Consider the following 15,857-nt stretch of genomic DNA (forward strand, 5'->3'; position numbering starts at 1 on the left):
TATGTTGTTTTCGAGATTTAGGGCTTGAAATTAGAGGGCAAGGATTGCTTAAAAAACAATAGCAGTGACAATTATGGTCGATGGTGTTAATGGGCTGCCGAATACTTGTTATATGGGCTTACAGAACGCCAAAGTGTGCGGATATGAGTTGGAGAATCGATAGTCGGCAAGGACGGAGAGAAAGAACGAGGAAAAGAATCGAAGTGAGTGATCACGTGATGTTTGGTTGACAAGTCCCCTGAGACCGTCTCATCGGACATCTTCCGAATACGTAGTATACCATCATCTTCGCTTATACATCCTCTTATACATCTTGCAACTGCATCTTCATTCTTTTATCTTCCACTCAATCATAACTCCTGCTCTACCAAACGTTACACCCCGAGCTATGAGGGATCCCAGGTAGAGTCACAGGATAACCCACCAATTATGCAGCTCGGCCGCTACTCTGTCTCCACCCTCCTTCCGCCTCCTATCCATTCAATCACTTTCTCTCCGGATGGACGTTTCTTTGCAGTCGCAGCAGAGAAGGGCTACGAAATATGGAAGACCTGGCCTTTAGGTCTGGTTAGACGGAGAGGTTAGTTGAATAAGCCTCTCCTTCGTGTTGTAATGTCGCCAGTGGCGAGGCTGTGTGGGATAAAAGGGCGCCGAACGATCACTGATCTTCGTTCGTAGTCCTCCCTGGAACTCTTGCTCTAGCGGTGATCCTTCCCCACGCACCATTATTAGTTCTTCAAGCAGGAGGGACGGCACCCCTCTATGCACCCAACAAAATAGTAATTTACAATGACAAGCTTGGGGAGGTCGTTGCGGAAGTCGAGTTTGGGTGCGTCACTAATACTAATGTCTGAAAGCGCAAATAGGCGATTCGCTGATTTCCATCTTTTAGTGAACGAATACGTGGAGTAGTAGCTCGACGAGGAATGATCTGTGTCGCTCTTCTCAGAAAAGTTGTTGGATTTGAATACGGCTTGGGCTCAGATGATGCAGGCAAGGGTAAAAGCAAAATGATGGACAGCAACAGCAATGGATTCTGGATCAAAAAAATTGGCGAGTGGGAAACTGCCAAGAATGAACAAGGCAAGTGGTATGATGAAGTTGACTCGACTAAAACTGATGATGTGAAAAGGCCTTATGGCGATGGCCACTGCACCAGGATCTACACTGTTAACCCTCCCAGGCCGTCAGCCTGGCCATGTCCAGCTGGTCCCACTTCCCCCGTGTCCATCTTCTTCCTCTCCTGGTTCGCCTACTCGTACATCGGTTACATCTCAGACGACTTTCCGATCCCCGATCATCCTTGCTCATACTCACCCCCTTTCAACATTAGGCATCAGCCCCTCAGGATCTCACATCGTTACCACTTCTGAGCGGGGCACCTTGCTTCGAATATGGGATACATCAAGGGGAAGGCTGGAAAGGGAACTGCGGAGAGGTGTTGATCCAGCTGAGATGTGGGGTGCCACTTTTGAGCGAGATGGGAAGGGTGCAAGAGTAGCAGGATGGAGTGACAAAGGAACAATCCACGTATGGGAAAGCGACGAAAACAAGACAGGACAAAATGGAACGAGGCCGTAGGTCAAAATATACCAAAGATCAAAACCTCATGCTGACTGTTTCTTCAGAGCAACTCCATCAAATGCTTCCTTAACGGACATACTCTCCCGCAACCTCCCCTTACCCAAATACTTCTCTTCCATCACATCTACGGCCCAGTATCGTCTTCCTCGCAAGAACCCTCATGCATTCAGTGCAGCTTTGGGGGCTGCTGGTGTACCTTCAATGGCCATGAAAGAGGCTGTGGACTTGGAGGGCGAAAGAGGCGAAAGATTCATTGTCGGATGGATCGAAGTAGACGTGGCCGTAGAAGATCATAAAGTGGATGACAAGGATCGAGCCAAAGAAGACCCCAAAGCTCAATACCGACCATCATCTAATGTGTCGACAATGGGTAGCTTTCCTATTGGCACTCGCGAGGAACGTATGTCATTTGGTTCAGAAGGCACGAGTCGCACAGCGACCCCTTTCCAGCGGGTAGAAACACCCACGCCAGGTGGGACTAAGCTGGGTCGAGGACGAGGACGTATGTCTGGGGGTCCCCATGTGAGACTAAAGGGCCACTCTGCCCAGCGAACTTCCTCGAATACTCTCTCTCAGAAGCGGACGGAGAAACAAATGCAGCTGATAGCTATCACTTATTCAGGTGATTGGTATCGACTGAAGATTCCCGAAGGTGCAGGACGGGGCGAAGGCTCATCTGGCGGCGAGGAAGGAAAAACGAGTGCCAAATGCGAATTGGTAGAGTACAGACGGCTAGCAGTTGGGGGCGGAGGTTGGTAGTGATCGCTGTTCATTTTCGAATTTTTGTCATCATCACAGAATGAACCATCCATATCATGTGTGCAGACAGTTGCATTGTTGTATATTTGAGAATACCATTCTATGCATTTTATTACGAGCTATCATAAACACCTGACAAACATAACAACTACTCGAGATACTCCTTCAAACTACCTGTCACCTTTTCAATCTTGGCCAACACACCACGTGCCGCAATTTCTACGTCCTTGCTTTCATCTTCCAACAACTCCGCCAGGAACTCGCTCACAGTTTCTGGCACCAAGCCCACCATCTCCTCTGCCTGAGCGTCCCAAATGGCACTGAGGGCATCAAGAGCTGCCAACCTCACCTTGGGATCGTCAGACCTAGTAGCAAGGCATACTGCAGTGTTGAGACGTCTCAAGACGTTTTCAGCAGTGGTACTACCTGCAAGGTTCGCCAAACAGCTGGAGATGGGGCGAGGGCTCTGTGGAGAAGGAGCAATGGGAAGGAAAAGAGGGACTTGAGCCACGAGCTGAGGAAGGAGCTCGATCTCCAAGGCGTCAGTCCAAAAGGCGCCAGAGTCGACTTCGAAGGATTTGCCGAGGACGTTAAGGAGAAGTGTCCAGAGAGGCTCCGAGCGAACGGAGCCAGACGCAAAGGCGGGAAGAAGCTCTTGGATGTGAGGGAAAAGTATGCCCATGTAGGGTGAGAGGAGGTTCTTGAACTTGGTAAGAAGGCCCATCATCACATGGAGAAGCACAATCTTCCTTTCAGTCAAACGCCCATCGTCCGCATTCTTGCCCTCAGCCAAGTCAATAACCGCCCAGTCATACAGCCTGATGAACAGTGGCTTGAATGTAGGCTCGTTGAGCTTAGTAACCAACTCGAGGAAAGATCCGATAGCAGACTCTTCCACGTCGTTGACAACCCGTGTATCAACACCCTTGAGTTGCAATCGGTGTCTCAAGTCGAACACATCCAAGAAGAAAGCGAACACAGGCTTAAGCATGCTAGGCAAATCTTCCCTTGCCGCATTCTTCAGCGTCAACCTCAACATTTCAAAGAAACCCTTCATTTCATTGTCGCCGCCCTTTTCTTGCACTGTCTTCCAAGCTTCTATGAGGACAGGGAAAAGAGACTTCGTGCGAATTTTCTTCGCAAGTGTGGTGAACAAGGAGGCAGAGTTGGTTTCTTCGACCCTTCGATAATCGATGGTGGTGATAAGAATAGCATTGAGCTGCTTGGAGGAAATGAAGGTAGGAATAGTCTCAATGACTGAAGAAAGGGTGACAAAGGCTTGGTTGGTAGCTGTAGCAGCCAATTTGGTAGATTTGATAAGGTTGAGGGAGGTGTCCAAGATGGACTGGATGAAGGGAATTGTTCGTGCGGCGAGACGTCGACTGTGATAGTTTTAACCTTCGGCCCTAAACTAAACAAAAATTTACTTACACTAATAGCTCAACCAACGATAAAGCAGCAACAATAACAGCACTGTCTTTGACCTTTCCAATACAGCCCACGACGGTAGGTAAAACGCTTGCCAGGGCACCATCCTCTTGAGCAATCGCAGTCTTAATTACAGACTTAACGGCCTCCAAAGCCGCATTGACAGTCGCTCCCGACGCAGCGAGCAAACCACCGATCCTCTTAAGGATCTCAGCGATAACCTTAGTGCAGCGCAAGCGGACCTCGGACTTGATGAGAGGAAGGCGCTCGGCAAAGACACCAAGAGACATGATGATATCTTGCTCTGAGCCGTCACTAAGCAATTCTGCGGTGACTCCCAAGAAGTTGTCTGCGGAAAGGAGAAGCATAGTGCTGGCGAGAGTCTTATGTAAATTGGAAGGAATGTCGGTAGTCGCCATAACGGGCTGAGATGTTGAAGCGGCAAGCACGATGAGCTGGCGAACAGCAGATTGTACAAGAGCTTGAGAGCAAGCTTTGCCTCGAAGCTGACCGAGAATAGAGGAGAGGAAGGAAAGAAGGTATGTGACCTGGCGAAGGGGCCGATCGGTCGCATCGTTCTCCGAGATACTGTCATTCAAGTCAGCTTTTATCTGACTCGCTCTTAAAAATATCACCTTAAGACGTACGTTTGGCTCAAGAATGCCTCCTTATCGGCCTTGCTGAGATCACCAATCAACCTGGCCAGCTCCTGCACGATTTCGCCAAGCACTTGGGTCTTCACTGAAACGTCGAAGGCTGCAACCAAGTTGGCGGGAAGCTCAAGGGCAGTAGACACGGATTCCTTATTTCTGCCGGCCTTAGTAGTCGCGCGATCAACAAGAAGCATGCAAACGGGGGCGAGGTAGTCAGAAGCACCGAGAGATTTGACAAGGTGGACGAAGAAACTGTGAAAGATATGTGAGCTACAGGACTTAAAGCGCTACAGTAAACAACATACGGAAGGGTGCGGTGTCGGGGCAGACGGCCAGCCATGTCGGTGAAGATACTCAAGAAAGTCAGCGACTTGGTATAGAGCTCCAAGCTGTTCTGCGCCTTCTCCTTGAGAGACTGCGTCATGACAGGGACGATCCTTGAGACAGTCTATAATAACACTTAACAAGGTATCTTGAAGACGTTCGTCATTGGACACTCACCTTTTCGACCACGCCGAACGTGTACGCATCATCCCTCTGGAAGTCGCTTGCGCCCATGAAGGTAAAGATGGGCATAACGTTATGCAAAACGGCGTCAGGGATAAGTCTAGCCAACTCGGACGCAACCAGCAATGCCCGCTGAGCAGTTCGAGGGTTGGTAGAGGCCCTTATGACCTTGATGACCACCTCGATACCGACGTGCGCCCTCTGGATCTCTTGGGCGTCGGTAATCCTTTCAACCAAAGCAAGAATAGCGCCAAAGACTTCCTGTTCAAGATAATCAATACCTTCCTTGACGATGAGCCGCTTGGCGAGGAGGGCGGAAAGAATAGACATGAGAGATGCAACAAGAGGCGCACTGGCGGGAATGGAAGGCCAGTTGCGAGAATCAACGAAGGTGATTAGTTCATGGACCGCCTGTGTAGGCCTGTCTTCGTCTCTGCATCGATGGTCAGTTCAGAACGTAAAAATAATGCGACCGGCACGTACGCAGCATCTTGCCTCTGCCTCTTCCTATTGACACTCGTCTCCAAAGGATCAGACAAATGCTCAATCAACTCAATGAGAACTCTCGGCTGGATGTCAAGCTTCTCAAGCACCTTGACGGCATCAAGAGCATCGTCGGTAGGGAGAGCATGGATACACTGGATAAGAGCAATGATGTATTCAATCTGTTGGTGAGCTTCAAGAGCGGAGAATACACCGCCAACCATCGCTTTGAAAGAGAGGATTCGAAGTCGGGCGATGAAACCTTCACAGCAGTGTTAGCCAAACTGATTTGCATGAAGTGACGTTAAAGACTTACGAGACGACTTTGAGGCATCCAGCAAGTTGAGAAGGAATTCCCACCCTTCCCCACCAGCTTCACCAAGAACGCTGACGCTCTGCACTCTCAAGCTGCCCATCAAAGCCTGCACGTATAGAGCTTGCTGTCCGTCAGGCAAACTGCTCAACCAAAGGCTTTCCTCGGATTTATCGTCAAAGAGACTGGCGAGAAGAGGGATGGCGCTTCGCAAGATAGAAGTGTCGTGCACATCAGAGAGGAGGGACAAGAGAACAAGGCGAGGGTCAATAGCTCGGTAAGAAGCCACATGGGACATGAGGAATCCAATAATTGCTCGACGGTGAGCTGACTCTTTCCTGTTTTTGCCGGATTGCATGTTGAGCACCTCGGTGTGGAAGGCTTTCAGCCTCAGACGGTCGATGACAAACTCTTCAGCGACCTCGAGGAGTGTTTCAATGTATTTCTTCCTGTCAACTGACTTGAGAAGTTGAGTCATTTCTGCACAATGAATTAATTATGCTCTCTCACAATGACGGATGTTGGAAAACAAGCTTACCAGATCGGTCACCGTAAATAGTATCCAAAGCGTAAACATCACCCATTCCCTCACCACCCTCCACGCTTCTTAAAACGTCAACCGCAACCCGTCTCACATCCTTGTCGCTATCCTGCAAAGCAATCAAAATCTGAGGCAGAACCACTTGGAAATCCACGGGTTGACCTTGCGCAGCGGGGCTGGTAGGGAGGGTAGCATAGGCGTGGATGAAAGCAAGGGCATGCTTGAGCGCTGAAATTCGCAAAGGAACGGGGGAAGTGGAAGAAGTCCAGATAGAGGAGAAGAACAAAAGGGCTTCTTCGCCCAGCTGGGTGAGAAGAGAGCGGAGAAGAAAATGGGCAACATTAGCGGGAAGAATGGCAATGTTGGCCCAAAGGTAGATTTGCTGGGCAAAGGTCTTGTAAGAGGCATCTTTCGCCTTGCTCTCTCCGGACAACCAAACGATCTGGCCAATAGGTTTGATAACCTTGCCCATAGCTGCCAAGATACTGACAATTGCTCGCAGAGTTGTGCGGGTCTCCTCAGGCTTCTTGTAGACACTTTCCATATACTCAGTGTTGACGTTCTCATCCGCGTGCTTGAGATCCCTCAAAGAGTGGCCAGTCAATCGAGGAGAGAGGTACTTGAGAATAGAGAGAGAAGTCGAAAGTTGGCGGGGACCACGGAGGGTAAGAACAAGAGAGTGAAGAATGAGGTAAGCGAGGAGGCGTGCAGAAGAAGTGGTAGAATCGAGCTGAGCAATGAGAAAAGATATATCATCCTCAAAGGTGGATGAGGACAAGGTAGCTCCTGTAAAGTTGTAAAGTTGTCAGCAGTCAGCCAGCACAAACGAAGAATTTTCACTTACCAGCCAAAGCCTTGGCAATGACCAAATTCCCCTTTTGCGCACCCTTCATGCCCTCTTCCCTTGCCTTGCCAATCTCAGGGCCAATTGTGCTCAATTTGTCCAACTTCTTGAATCCACCGTTGAGCAGCTTCAATGCTTGGCTCTTAGTAAGAGGTTGTCGTTTTTCGGTGGAAAGGAAAATAGGGAAAAGGAGGGACTCGTAAATTTGTTTTCCAGCCTCAGGGTGGGAAACTAAAAGATGTTGCGAAATGAAATCGAGATGAAGTCCAATAATATGAGAGATAGGGGAAACCGCCCAGAAAACAGGTTTGACACCGGCAATGTACTTTTCGACAGGCAAGATCTCCAATAACGATTTGGGCTCTTCATAGAGGGCGTTGACAACATTTTCATCGACATCACTCAACCTTGCCTCAAGGGCAGTAATGGAGCTCTCAATCTCTTCGCCCTTCTTGGCCATATCGATGACCGATTTGACACCAGTCACTCGACTAGAAATATCGGCAGCGTACACATCGAGGAAAGCAACTTCCCCGGAGGGTTTTTGCACAAGACCATGATCGACAGGGTGAGTATCAATTTCCAAAGATGCAGACGCTTGGAGGAATGCAGTGTCCACGATTGAAGGATGACGTTCTCGCAAGTTGGTAAGAAGTGACTTGCAGGCAGCCTTGACTTCTTGGGAATCAGTAGATGAACCAAGTTGCAAAAGGTTTGTAGAGGCAAGCTCTGTAACAGAGGTAGGAAGAGACTCGTGCTCAAGTACAGTAGCGAGGGCCTTGGCGTGCAAGTCGGGCTTCTCGAGCATACTCTTAACCACGATGTTGAGCGCTTTTTCGAACCTATACTTGTCCATGGCGGCAACAAGAATTTCACCCAACTGGCTGACCTTGGCCAAATTCTCAGTGGCATGTTCGCCAAGACCAAGGGACCAAGTGTGACGGTCATTGAGGATCACGAGAAGAGTGAGCATACGCTGAGAAGGATTGGAACCAGTACCGGGCGTAAGAAGAGAGGAGACGATGGCGAGGAAAGGCTCGTCAGCAAGAGGAACTGTGCGAGTGAGGAGAACGAGAGGGGGATAAACGGCGGCCTGCAATCAAAAAATCAGAAATCTCAATCCTGTACCCATACCAGATGTTACTAACATTCACGTCTTCGCCTGCCTTGGGAGTTTCGAGCAGGGTCACAAAGCTTTCCACGAGCTGCTTCACAACACCCTCGTTGGCACCCTTTCCATGTCTAGCACCTTCCAATAAGTCAACCATGGTAGCGGTCCAAAACGTGAGCAAAGCATGGTGCACGACCCCCTCCTTGACCGCTTGTTGGACCATGGAGGCGATATCACCAAGGAGGACAAGGGACTTATCCTTGGCAGGTGAAATAGAGGTGACGATATATGATCGGGGAATAGGCTGCGCATCCTTTACGAGGGGAGCAAATGTAGCGTAGTAAGGTGATGTTTTTGGGATTGTAACGATGGCGAGAATACGAGGGAAGTTGGGGGATTCGTGGTAGGGCAAGAAGGATCGAAGAACCTCGTCGACATTCATCTCGTGCACCCTAAATTGGTCAGTCTGAGTAAATTCAGCTCAGAGGTCAACACACCTGAATCTCCGGACCATCCATTCGATACACTTTCCGCCAGCCATAAGCCTGATCCATTTACCTAATCTTCTTAAACACCTTCCCAACGTCCTATCCAAATTATCATTCTCCTCCTTGCTCAACACCATCCTGTCCGTCCTTTTTGCAGATTCACTGAACAGTTCTTCTTCAAATTCTTCCATCTCTGGGTCCAAAGAGAGAAGCTCGTCAAAACCAGACTGGGCGAGATCGAAAATAGAGTCGATGTCATGAGAAGAGGCGACATCTGGGGGAAAGAGGTAAGATTTGCCGGAAGGGGCACCATAGGCTGATGTGAGCCTGGCTGCATCGAGAGACGCAATGCTCTGGAGTTGCTGGGCGAGGGAGGACATGGTTTGTCCGAGTGGAGTTCCCTCTATTTTATAATTTCTAGCTGAAAGAGGACTTGTAGCAATTTTGAAAATAAAAAATAAAAAATATCAGAGCTGCAACCGCAGGTTAACCTGTGCCTGGACCTAGCGGAGATCGACCCAACTCCATACACGTCACTACTTCTTATTTGGCTCGTCATCTCTTTTCCTTCCACCAATTCTTCTTTGCATAGAACATCCCAATAGAAGCTGAACCACAAGCCTTCACCATGTCGGAAGGTGCCATTACCAATTCTGTGGAAGGCGAAGAAACAAAACCCCAAGAGGAGCCAGGCTTCGTCAGTTTACTCGTCAAGTCTGTCTTTGAGGTGCGAGCACTTAACCGCCCGCTATGACGAAGTACTGACCCTTTACATAGCCTGGTGTGAATCCTGCTGTGGTTATGGGTACGAACTTTGATCGACATGGCATTACCTTAAGGTCATAGCTGATCAATATTAGCTATGAATGGGTGCTTCTTCCTCCTCATCCTTACCCTTTTCGCTCTCGCTTTCTTGACTCAATGGAACAAGCACGTCCTTCTTTTGCTCGCTGTCACTTTACTACTCTGGGGATCTATGGCTTGGTACGTTCAATCCACGATGTCGACAGTTAAAAACTAATAACATGTACGTAGGTTCGTCTTGGAGCTCACTCGTGTACAAAGCCGACCGAATAACATGCCTCCACCCATTGACCTCGACTCTTTAAAAGATAGCCCTGCAGACGAGTCAAAGAAGGAACAATAAACATGTCATCGCATGCAAATAGACATGCACTGCTATAAAATAGATTTGATCATGTTCATTGCCCAATGACTTCTGTCCAAGAACCCCATTGTCCAGGCTCACCGCCATCCGGCACCAACCTCAACTCGACGTTCTCAGATGAAGGCCCAAAGAAACCTGTAGAACGCCATCCCCTCAGCTGTAGTAATGAGAACGGTCCTAACACAATCATGTCAGATGATACTGACATTAATTTGGGTGCGACTTACCAAACACTTCACGTTCAACAGGGCGCTGACCTTCCGGCAAGTTTTTAACGTAGGCCATGGAGAACCTATACTGAAACTGCCTGTTATCCAATATCGGCTGAGGTGGAGGAGCTGCTCGAGGAGGGTTATGAGCTCCGTCCGCGGGGGCGGGTAACATTCTTTGGATCGATTCTCGTGACAGAGAGTAGACGTCAAGATGGCCAATGGTAGTAAGGCCTGATACAATGTTGGAAAGATTTGTGAAGGGATTGGAGGTGTGAATAGAATCGCTATAAATGGTAGACGTTGGCGAGCTGGTCAGGGCAAGGAATGATGGACTTACGTCTGTTCCTCCTGGGCTGCCATCAAAACTTTTCTTTCTTTTTGTCTTTCAGCCCAGCTTTTCTTCTTTGAGCCAGCCTCCCTCTTCTTTCGCTCATCTTCCACTTGCTTGCCCAAACGCTGAAGCGCCTCAAGCACGGTTTCTCCTCTCTCCATAAGCCTTAGAGCAGCTTGCAGCAACTCCTTCTCCTTTTTCTCCTTCTCCTCTCCTCCTCCAGCTTCCTTTGCTTGCCTTTCCTCCTCAAGCCTCTGCTGCTCCCGATGAGCTCTTCGTGCTTTCTTGATTTCTTCTTTATCAACATCGCTTAACCAAACATCGTACTTATCGTTCGGGTCTTCCTCATTGGCGACATATGTCTCTCCACCGGCCGTGAACCTTCCCTCAGCAAGCTCATCCTTCATGTTGAAGGGCGTGATATCTATACCCATGTCTCCATCTAGCCCTGTCTTCACCTCTTCAGTCTCCGAATCGCTATAGTCCTTTGCTTGTGAAGGCTTGTCAAACTCTTGTCCCTCAATGTCTTCCAGGCTCATAAACTCCTTCTCCTTGGGCTTTTCCTTGTCCTTCCCCTTACTCTCATCGACATCGTCCGCAAACATGTCAACATCATCTTCATCATCGCCTCTGGCCCCCGGCCGTCGGGATGGCACAACACCCTCTTCATCTCCACTTGAGTCAGAAGCGTAACCACCAGCATCTCTTAATCCCCGTCGTGCTTTTTGGCGGGTAGCAGCGGCGTTGGACTCGAAATCATCGTTGAGATACGCGTCATCTTCCTCCAGGGAAGCCGGGGTGCCGCTGGGGGAGATAGAATGAGTTGTATGACTAGTAGCGAACCGGGTTCGTTTTTGGTCCGGCATAGAAGACGGAGCGGCACGCTTGGACATGGTGATTGATCGGAACAGTCGTTATGGTATGAAGAACAGTAAAAGAGCCTGAGATACTCTACAGCTGGGTGAGAGGAACGAGTGGGAAGAATGGAGCATCATCTTGGAAACCTTTGTATGGGATGGTGTAATGGACATTTGATCCCGCTAATTTTCCAATGACGTGGAAGTTTCAACTTCAGTTGTTTATCCAGCCAGGCACCAGCAGATTTCTCAAATCCACCGCACGAAAAAACAGATACGTTACATGAGTATACAAGAGACGCCACTGTATAAACAAAATCAAAAGTTCGTACCATCAGCATGCCCAAATTGAAAGCGGCACTCGCCTCTCAACAACATTCTGTCGCCAAACTCGCCGCTAGAAAACGGGCTCAGGCAGCCGAAGACGCAAAGCGCGCAAGTATTAAGGCTAGTGTTGACGGTGTGAAAAAAGGCAAAAAGCGAGCCAAGGCGGCTGCATCAAAGATAGCCAATGAGGCAAAATCAGAAGGACTTGAGCAAATTACGAAGAGTAAAGCAAAGAAAAAGCCCCCAACGATCCCATTCGACAAGCAGGATACCATCCTCCTTCTGGGCGAGGCAAACTTCTCCTTTTCTCTTTCTCTGCTTCGTGAACCACATAACCTTCCAGCGCATCAAATTCTCGCCACAGTCTATGACAGCGAAAGGATCACATTGGAAAAATACCCCGACGCAGCGGAAAACATCCGACTATTGAAAGAAGAGGGGGTGAAAGTTGAGTTTGGAGTTGACGCCGGTGCTTTGGAGAAGTGCAAGGCGGTCGGGAAAGGTAGAAGATGGAGCAGAGTGATATTCAACTTCCCCCATGTTGGTACGTGTGCTATTTATCTACCAATATTAAGGTACTCACCATTCACAGGCGCTGGTATAACTGACCAAGACCGGAATATTCTTACCAACCAACATATGCTGCTCAAGTTTTTCCGCTCTGTCGAACCCCTTCTTACCGAAGGTCCGACTCACATACCTATACCACAAAGCTCATCCTCAAAGAGCAATAGCAAAGATAAAAAGAGAAAGCAAAAGAAACCATCTTCCGATGATGAGGCCGCTCCTGAACCTGAAGATGAAGAGGAGGACTTCTTTTTCAACGATGATCCCACCTTTACCAACCCCAAGATCGTTGTTCCTAAAGAGTTCACACCTCCCAAACGAGCCGGTACGGTACTTATCACCATCCTCTCCTGCCCTCCATACACTCTTTGGTGTCTCCCACAACTTGCGGCGCGACCACCTCCCATATGCCCTGGAACCAATCTTCCTCAACCTCGGTACACGCTGTTGAGGTCCTTTGAGTTTAGACCTGAAATCTACGAGGGATATGCGCATAGGCGAACTATCGGATGGAAGGAGGGCTTGAGTAAGAGTGAGAATGAGGAAATTCTAGGGAGGAAGGGCATGCCTAGAACGTATGAATTTGTTAGGACTACCAACACAAAGGGTGACTAGTATTTGTATGTCAGTATTCAACATATATATTTGATTTCTGCTAGATGATTCGGTCGCGGTGAATAAAAGTAATGAGCGGTGTGCAGCGGTCGCATTATATGTATCATTCGGTTCGGACTGTATCATTTGTTCTTTAGTAGCATATAGGGCCGCTAATTTTTTCCCGGCAGATCCATCATGAAGACGTGTCAACGGTCAAACACAAGTGTCTAGCGGCTCCGCTTGGATATGTAAGTGTTGAGACTAGTTCTGTTGATACAAGCATATGAGTACATCCCAATAACGTTGTGGGTCCTTTCTATAACTGCACTCCTCGAGGATATCGCTTATGTACCGCCATCTACGAGTGAACGTCAGCATTTCCACAGTCTACATAGGGTTTCCTCATACCTGGACACCACAGAACGCCACAAAGATTGCGTAGATCACGGCGGCAGCATAACAAGTAGATGCCACCAGATCGGGGTCTACTGGGTCATTGACTGAGCCTGTGAGGACCTCGACACGACGAGAGAAGAGTGAACCGAGGGCTACAAGGCATCGATTTAGTATAATAATCTTCCGACATCATTTCTAACGCTTCAATAGTAGAAAATATCATGTCCTTATGAATGTGACAAGTAACGTACCGACAAGAATGATAATGCCAAATACGGAGAAGACGGTACAGCAGGAAGCTGGGAAGAGTCAACACAAGTACTTCTGTGTGTTTAATGAGCTCACCGAGTCCCTGTGAGACCACAGGTCTTATGTTCACGGGCATTGCTTGTCGTTGTGCGGTATACCGTCTCTAAGAGGACTGACGTAGAGTAGTATCTGTTGCCTTACCTCCATTCATCGTTCCCTTCGCCGGGGCAAAGATCCGGCGGCCAAGTCCGACATCTTATTTATTTTTGTATTCTTTCAATTTTTTATCCAGCCCCTCGGCCTGCTGAAGATTTCTGGTCCACCTACAAGTATACATCTCCATAGTAGAATTGCTCAGCCAGCACTCAGTCAAAAATGCCAAAGAGGGGCAGTAAATCTACGAAGCTCCAGAAGGGCCTTGTCAACAAACAAGCTGCACTTCCAGAAGAGCAACTAAAGGAGAGAAAGAATATCAGCGATGCCTTGAGACAAGCGGTCATTGATCTCGGAGGAGATGAGGAGGATTTGGACTTGATCGACGGCGTAGATGACGACGATGAGGCTCCTACCCAAAAAAAGGCTGAAAAGTCTACCGATGACGTGAGCATCTGAATGATCAAATTTTTCCTACATGCTAATAGATTATGTTTACAGAAGACGTTGAAGAAGGAGTTGGGTGACTTTATGAAGGGTTTGGACTTTGGCAGTGTAGAGGTCGCCGCGGTGGAGTCTAGCGAAGAGGTCGACGAAGAAAGTGATGAGGAGGACGAGGATTCTGGAGGGTCTGGCGAGGAGGAGGGAGCAAGTGAAGAAGACGAGGAAGGCGAAGAAGAAGCTGAGAAGGATGACGATGACGAGGAAGAATCAGAAGAGGAAGTTATCCTCAAGGCGGGAGTGCCGGCAAAGGAAAATGCTCCTTCAAACCCCACCAAGGAAACTTCCAAAACTAATTCTACTGCTTCCAAGGACGTTGACAAATCCAGTGGCACGGTATGTTTCGAAAGCCAAAATTTCAAGAATTTGTCGAATGAGTACTAATTAACTGCAGAACGTGCCTGCCTCTACTTCATGGCCCTCCCTCGTTCCCCCTCTTCCTCCAGTTGCTTCTCTCCCCAAGCTTCACCCGCACGATCTTAACAATCTTCGTCAAAAAGCTTCCAACCTCCTTGCCAACCTTCCTCCACTTTCTCGGGCATCCTCCTCCTCCGATCAGGCATTTATCTCTCAAATTCTTCAGTCTGGTACTCATCAAGATAAGCTCTCCGCCCTCGTTTTGATTGTCCGAGAAAGTCCAGTCCATGCAATCAAGGAGCTTGATAAGCTTAGGGGGATGGCGGGTTGGAAGGAAGATGGGGTTGGAGGCGGCGGTAATAAGGACCAGCGTGTGGCTGTGATGAAGGCTTTGGCGGACTGGTGGGTTGGTGGTGGTGGTAAAGAACAGGGAAAGCTCAAGTACGTTGTTCTGTCATATGACTTGATGTGAATTTAATCGTGGTGCAGGTACTTTACCGATCAGCCTCTTCTGGCCCATCCTCAATTGACTGACCGACACCTCCTCATGTACGCTTTCGAGGACTACCTCAAGAAATGGTTCTTCAATATGTTGCAAGTGTTGGAAGTCCTCTCCCATGACACTCTTCCTTTCATCCGAACTCAGGCTTTGCACATCATCTTCAGATTATTGGCTGGTAACGCTGAGCAGGAGCAAAACTTGTTGCGTTTGGGTGTCAACAAGCTCGTAAGTAGTTTAATGTCATTCTCTGGCTTAGCTAATACAGAATAGGGTGACATCGACCGCCCTGTGGCTTCCAAGGCTTCTCACCACATTCTTACTCTTCTCCAAGCCCACCCTGCCATGAAGGCCGTTGTTGCCCGAGAAGTATCTGCCCTCGTCCTTAGACCTTCTGGCGCCGTCGGTTCCGCCGCTCCTTCTACTCACATCAAGTTCGACAACGATAAAGGCAAGAAGGCCGCTCACGCTGGTAAGGCCGAGGCAGTTGGCCACGGCCGATACTATGGATTAATCACCCTCAACCAAATGACTTTGACCAGGAAGGACCAGGATGTCGCTGGAAGACTTGTCGATCTTTACTTCGAGGTTTTCCGAGAAATCCTTGGTGACCCAAATGGACTCGAAGAAGAGGAGGGACAAGCCGAGAACAACGAGGAAGTGGGTGAGGATAAAGTACAGAAGGTGGCGGGCAAGGTTGAGAAATGGCGTGGACGACGTAAAGGCGCTAAGCCCAAAGGAGGCCGGAAGTCAGCTTTAGAAGAGGAGGAACTCATTGAAACCACCAAGGCTAAGCTTGTCGCTGCTATCCTCACCGGTATCAACCGTGCCCTTCCTTTCGCCAAACTTGATGAGACTATGTTTAGCTCTTACATGGACACGTTATTCAAGATTACACACGCTGGTACCTTCAACACCTCCATTCAAGCACT

General features: G+C 48.8%; 5 protein-coding genes across 5 annotated transcripts in view; 3 read left to right on the plus strand and 2 right to left on the minus strand.

The window, feature by feature from the left end:
* Nucleotides 1–429: 429 nt before the first annotated feature.
* CNBH1690 (hypothetical protein) lies at nt 430–2,343 on the plus strand (the record flags this gene model as incomplete). Its single annotated transcript, XM_768621.1, has 5 exons — nt 430–580; nt 679–829; nt 893–1,083; nt 1,133–1,577; nt 1,629–2,343. The coding sequence occupies 5 exons, from the start codon at nt 430–432 to the stop codon at nt 2,341–2,343; spliced, it is 1,653 nt and encodes a 550-aa protein (XP_773714.1).
* A 148-nt stretch (nt 2,344–2,491) lies between these two features.
* CNBH1700 (hypothetical protein) lies at nt 2,492–9,091 on the minus strand (the record flags this gene model as incomplete). Its single annotated transcript, XM_768622.1, has 11 exons — nt 2,492–3,725; nt 3,775–4,359; nt 4,419–4,676; nt 4,730–4,872; nt 4,926–5,364; nt 5,415–5,676; nt 5,731–6,207; nt 6,266–7,054; nt 7,113–8,205; nt 8,261–8,675; nt 8,721–9,091. The coding sequence occupies 11 exons, from the start codon at nt 9,089–9,091 to the stop codon at nt 2,492–2,494; spliced, it is 6,066 nt and encodes a 2,021-aa protein (XP_773715.1).
* Nucleotides 9,092–9,913: 822 nt separating this feature from the next.
* On the minus strand, nt 9,914–11,315 carry CNBH1710 (hypothetical protein; the record flags this gene model as incomplete). The annotated part of the gene is made up of 3 exons (XM_768623.1): nt 9,914–10,056; nt 10,107–10,375; nt 10,429–11,315. 3 exons carry the CDS (start codon nt 11,313–11,315, stop codon nt 9,914–9,916), a joined length of 1,299 nt encoding a protein of 432 aa, XP_773716.1.
* A 303-nt stretch (nt 11,316–11,618) lies between these two features.
* Nucleotides 11,619–12,788, plus strand: CNBH1720 (hypothetical protein; the record flags this gene model as incomplete). The annotated part of the gene is made up of 2 exons (XM_768624.1): nt 11,619–12,150; nt 12,199–12,788. The coding sequence occupies 2 exons, from the start codon at nt 11,619–11,621 to the stop codon at nt 12,786–12,788; spliced, it is 1,122 nt and encodes a 373-aa protein (XP_773717.1).
* A 1,002-nt stretch (nt 12,789–13,790) lies between these two features.
* Nucleotides 13,791–15,857, plus strand: part of CNBH1730 (hypothetical protein) — a gene marked incomplete at both ends in the record, with an annotated part of 3,725 nt that continues 1,658 nt past the window's right edge. Inside the window, 5 exons of the mRNA XM_768625.1 lie at nt 13,791–14,015; nt 14,070–14,405; nt 14,464–14,867; nt 14,916–15,153; nt 15,199–15,857. The exon at nt 15,199–15,857 is cut by the window's right edge and continues 265 nt beyond it. Of these exons, the coding sequence (XP_773718.1) occupies nt 13,791–14,015; nt 14,070–14,405; nt 14,464–14,867; nt 14,916–15,153; nt 15,199–15,857 (1,862 nt within the window). The remainder of the gene's footprint in view (nt 14,016–14,069; nt 14,406–14,463; nt 14,868–14,915; nt 15,154–15,198) is intronic.

This window comes from Cryptococcus neoformans, chromosome 8, assembly GCF_000149385.1.
Source record: "Cryptococcus neoformans var. neoformans B-3501A chromosome 8, whole genome shotgun sequence".
In the NCBI taxonomy this organism is placed as follows: Eukaryota; Fungi; Basidiomycota; class Tremellomycetes; order Tremellales; family Cryptococcaceae; genus Cryptococcus; species Cryptococcus deneoformans.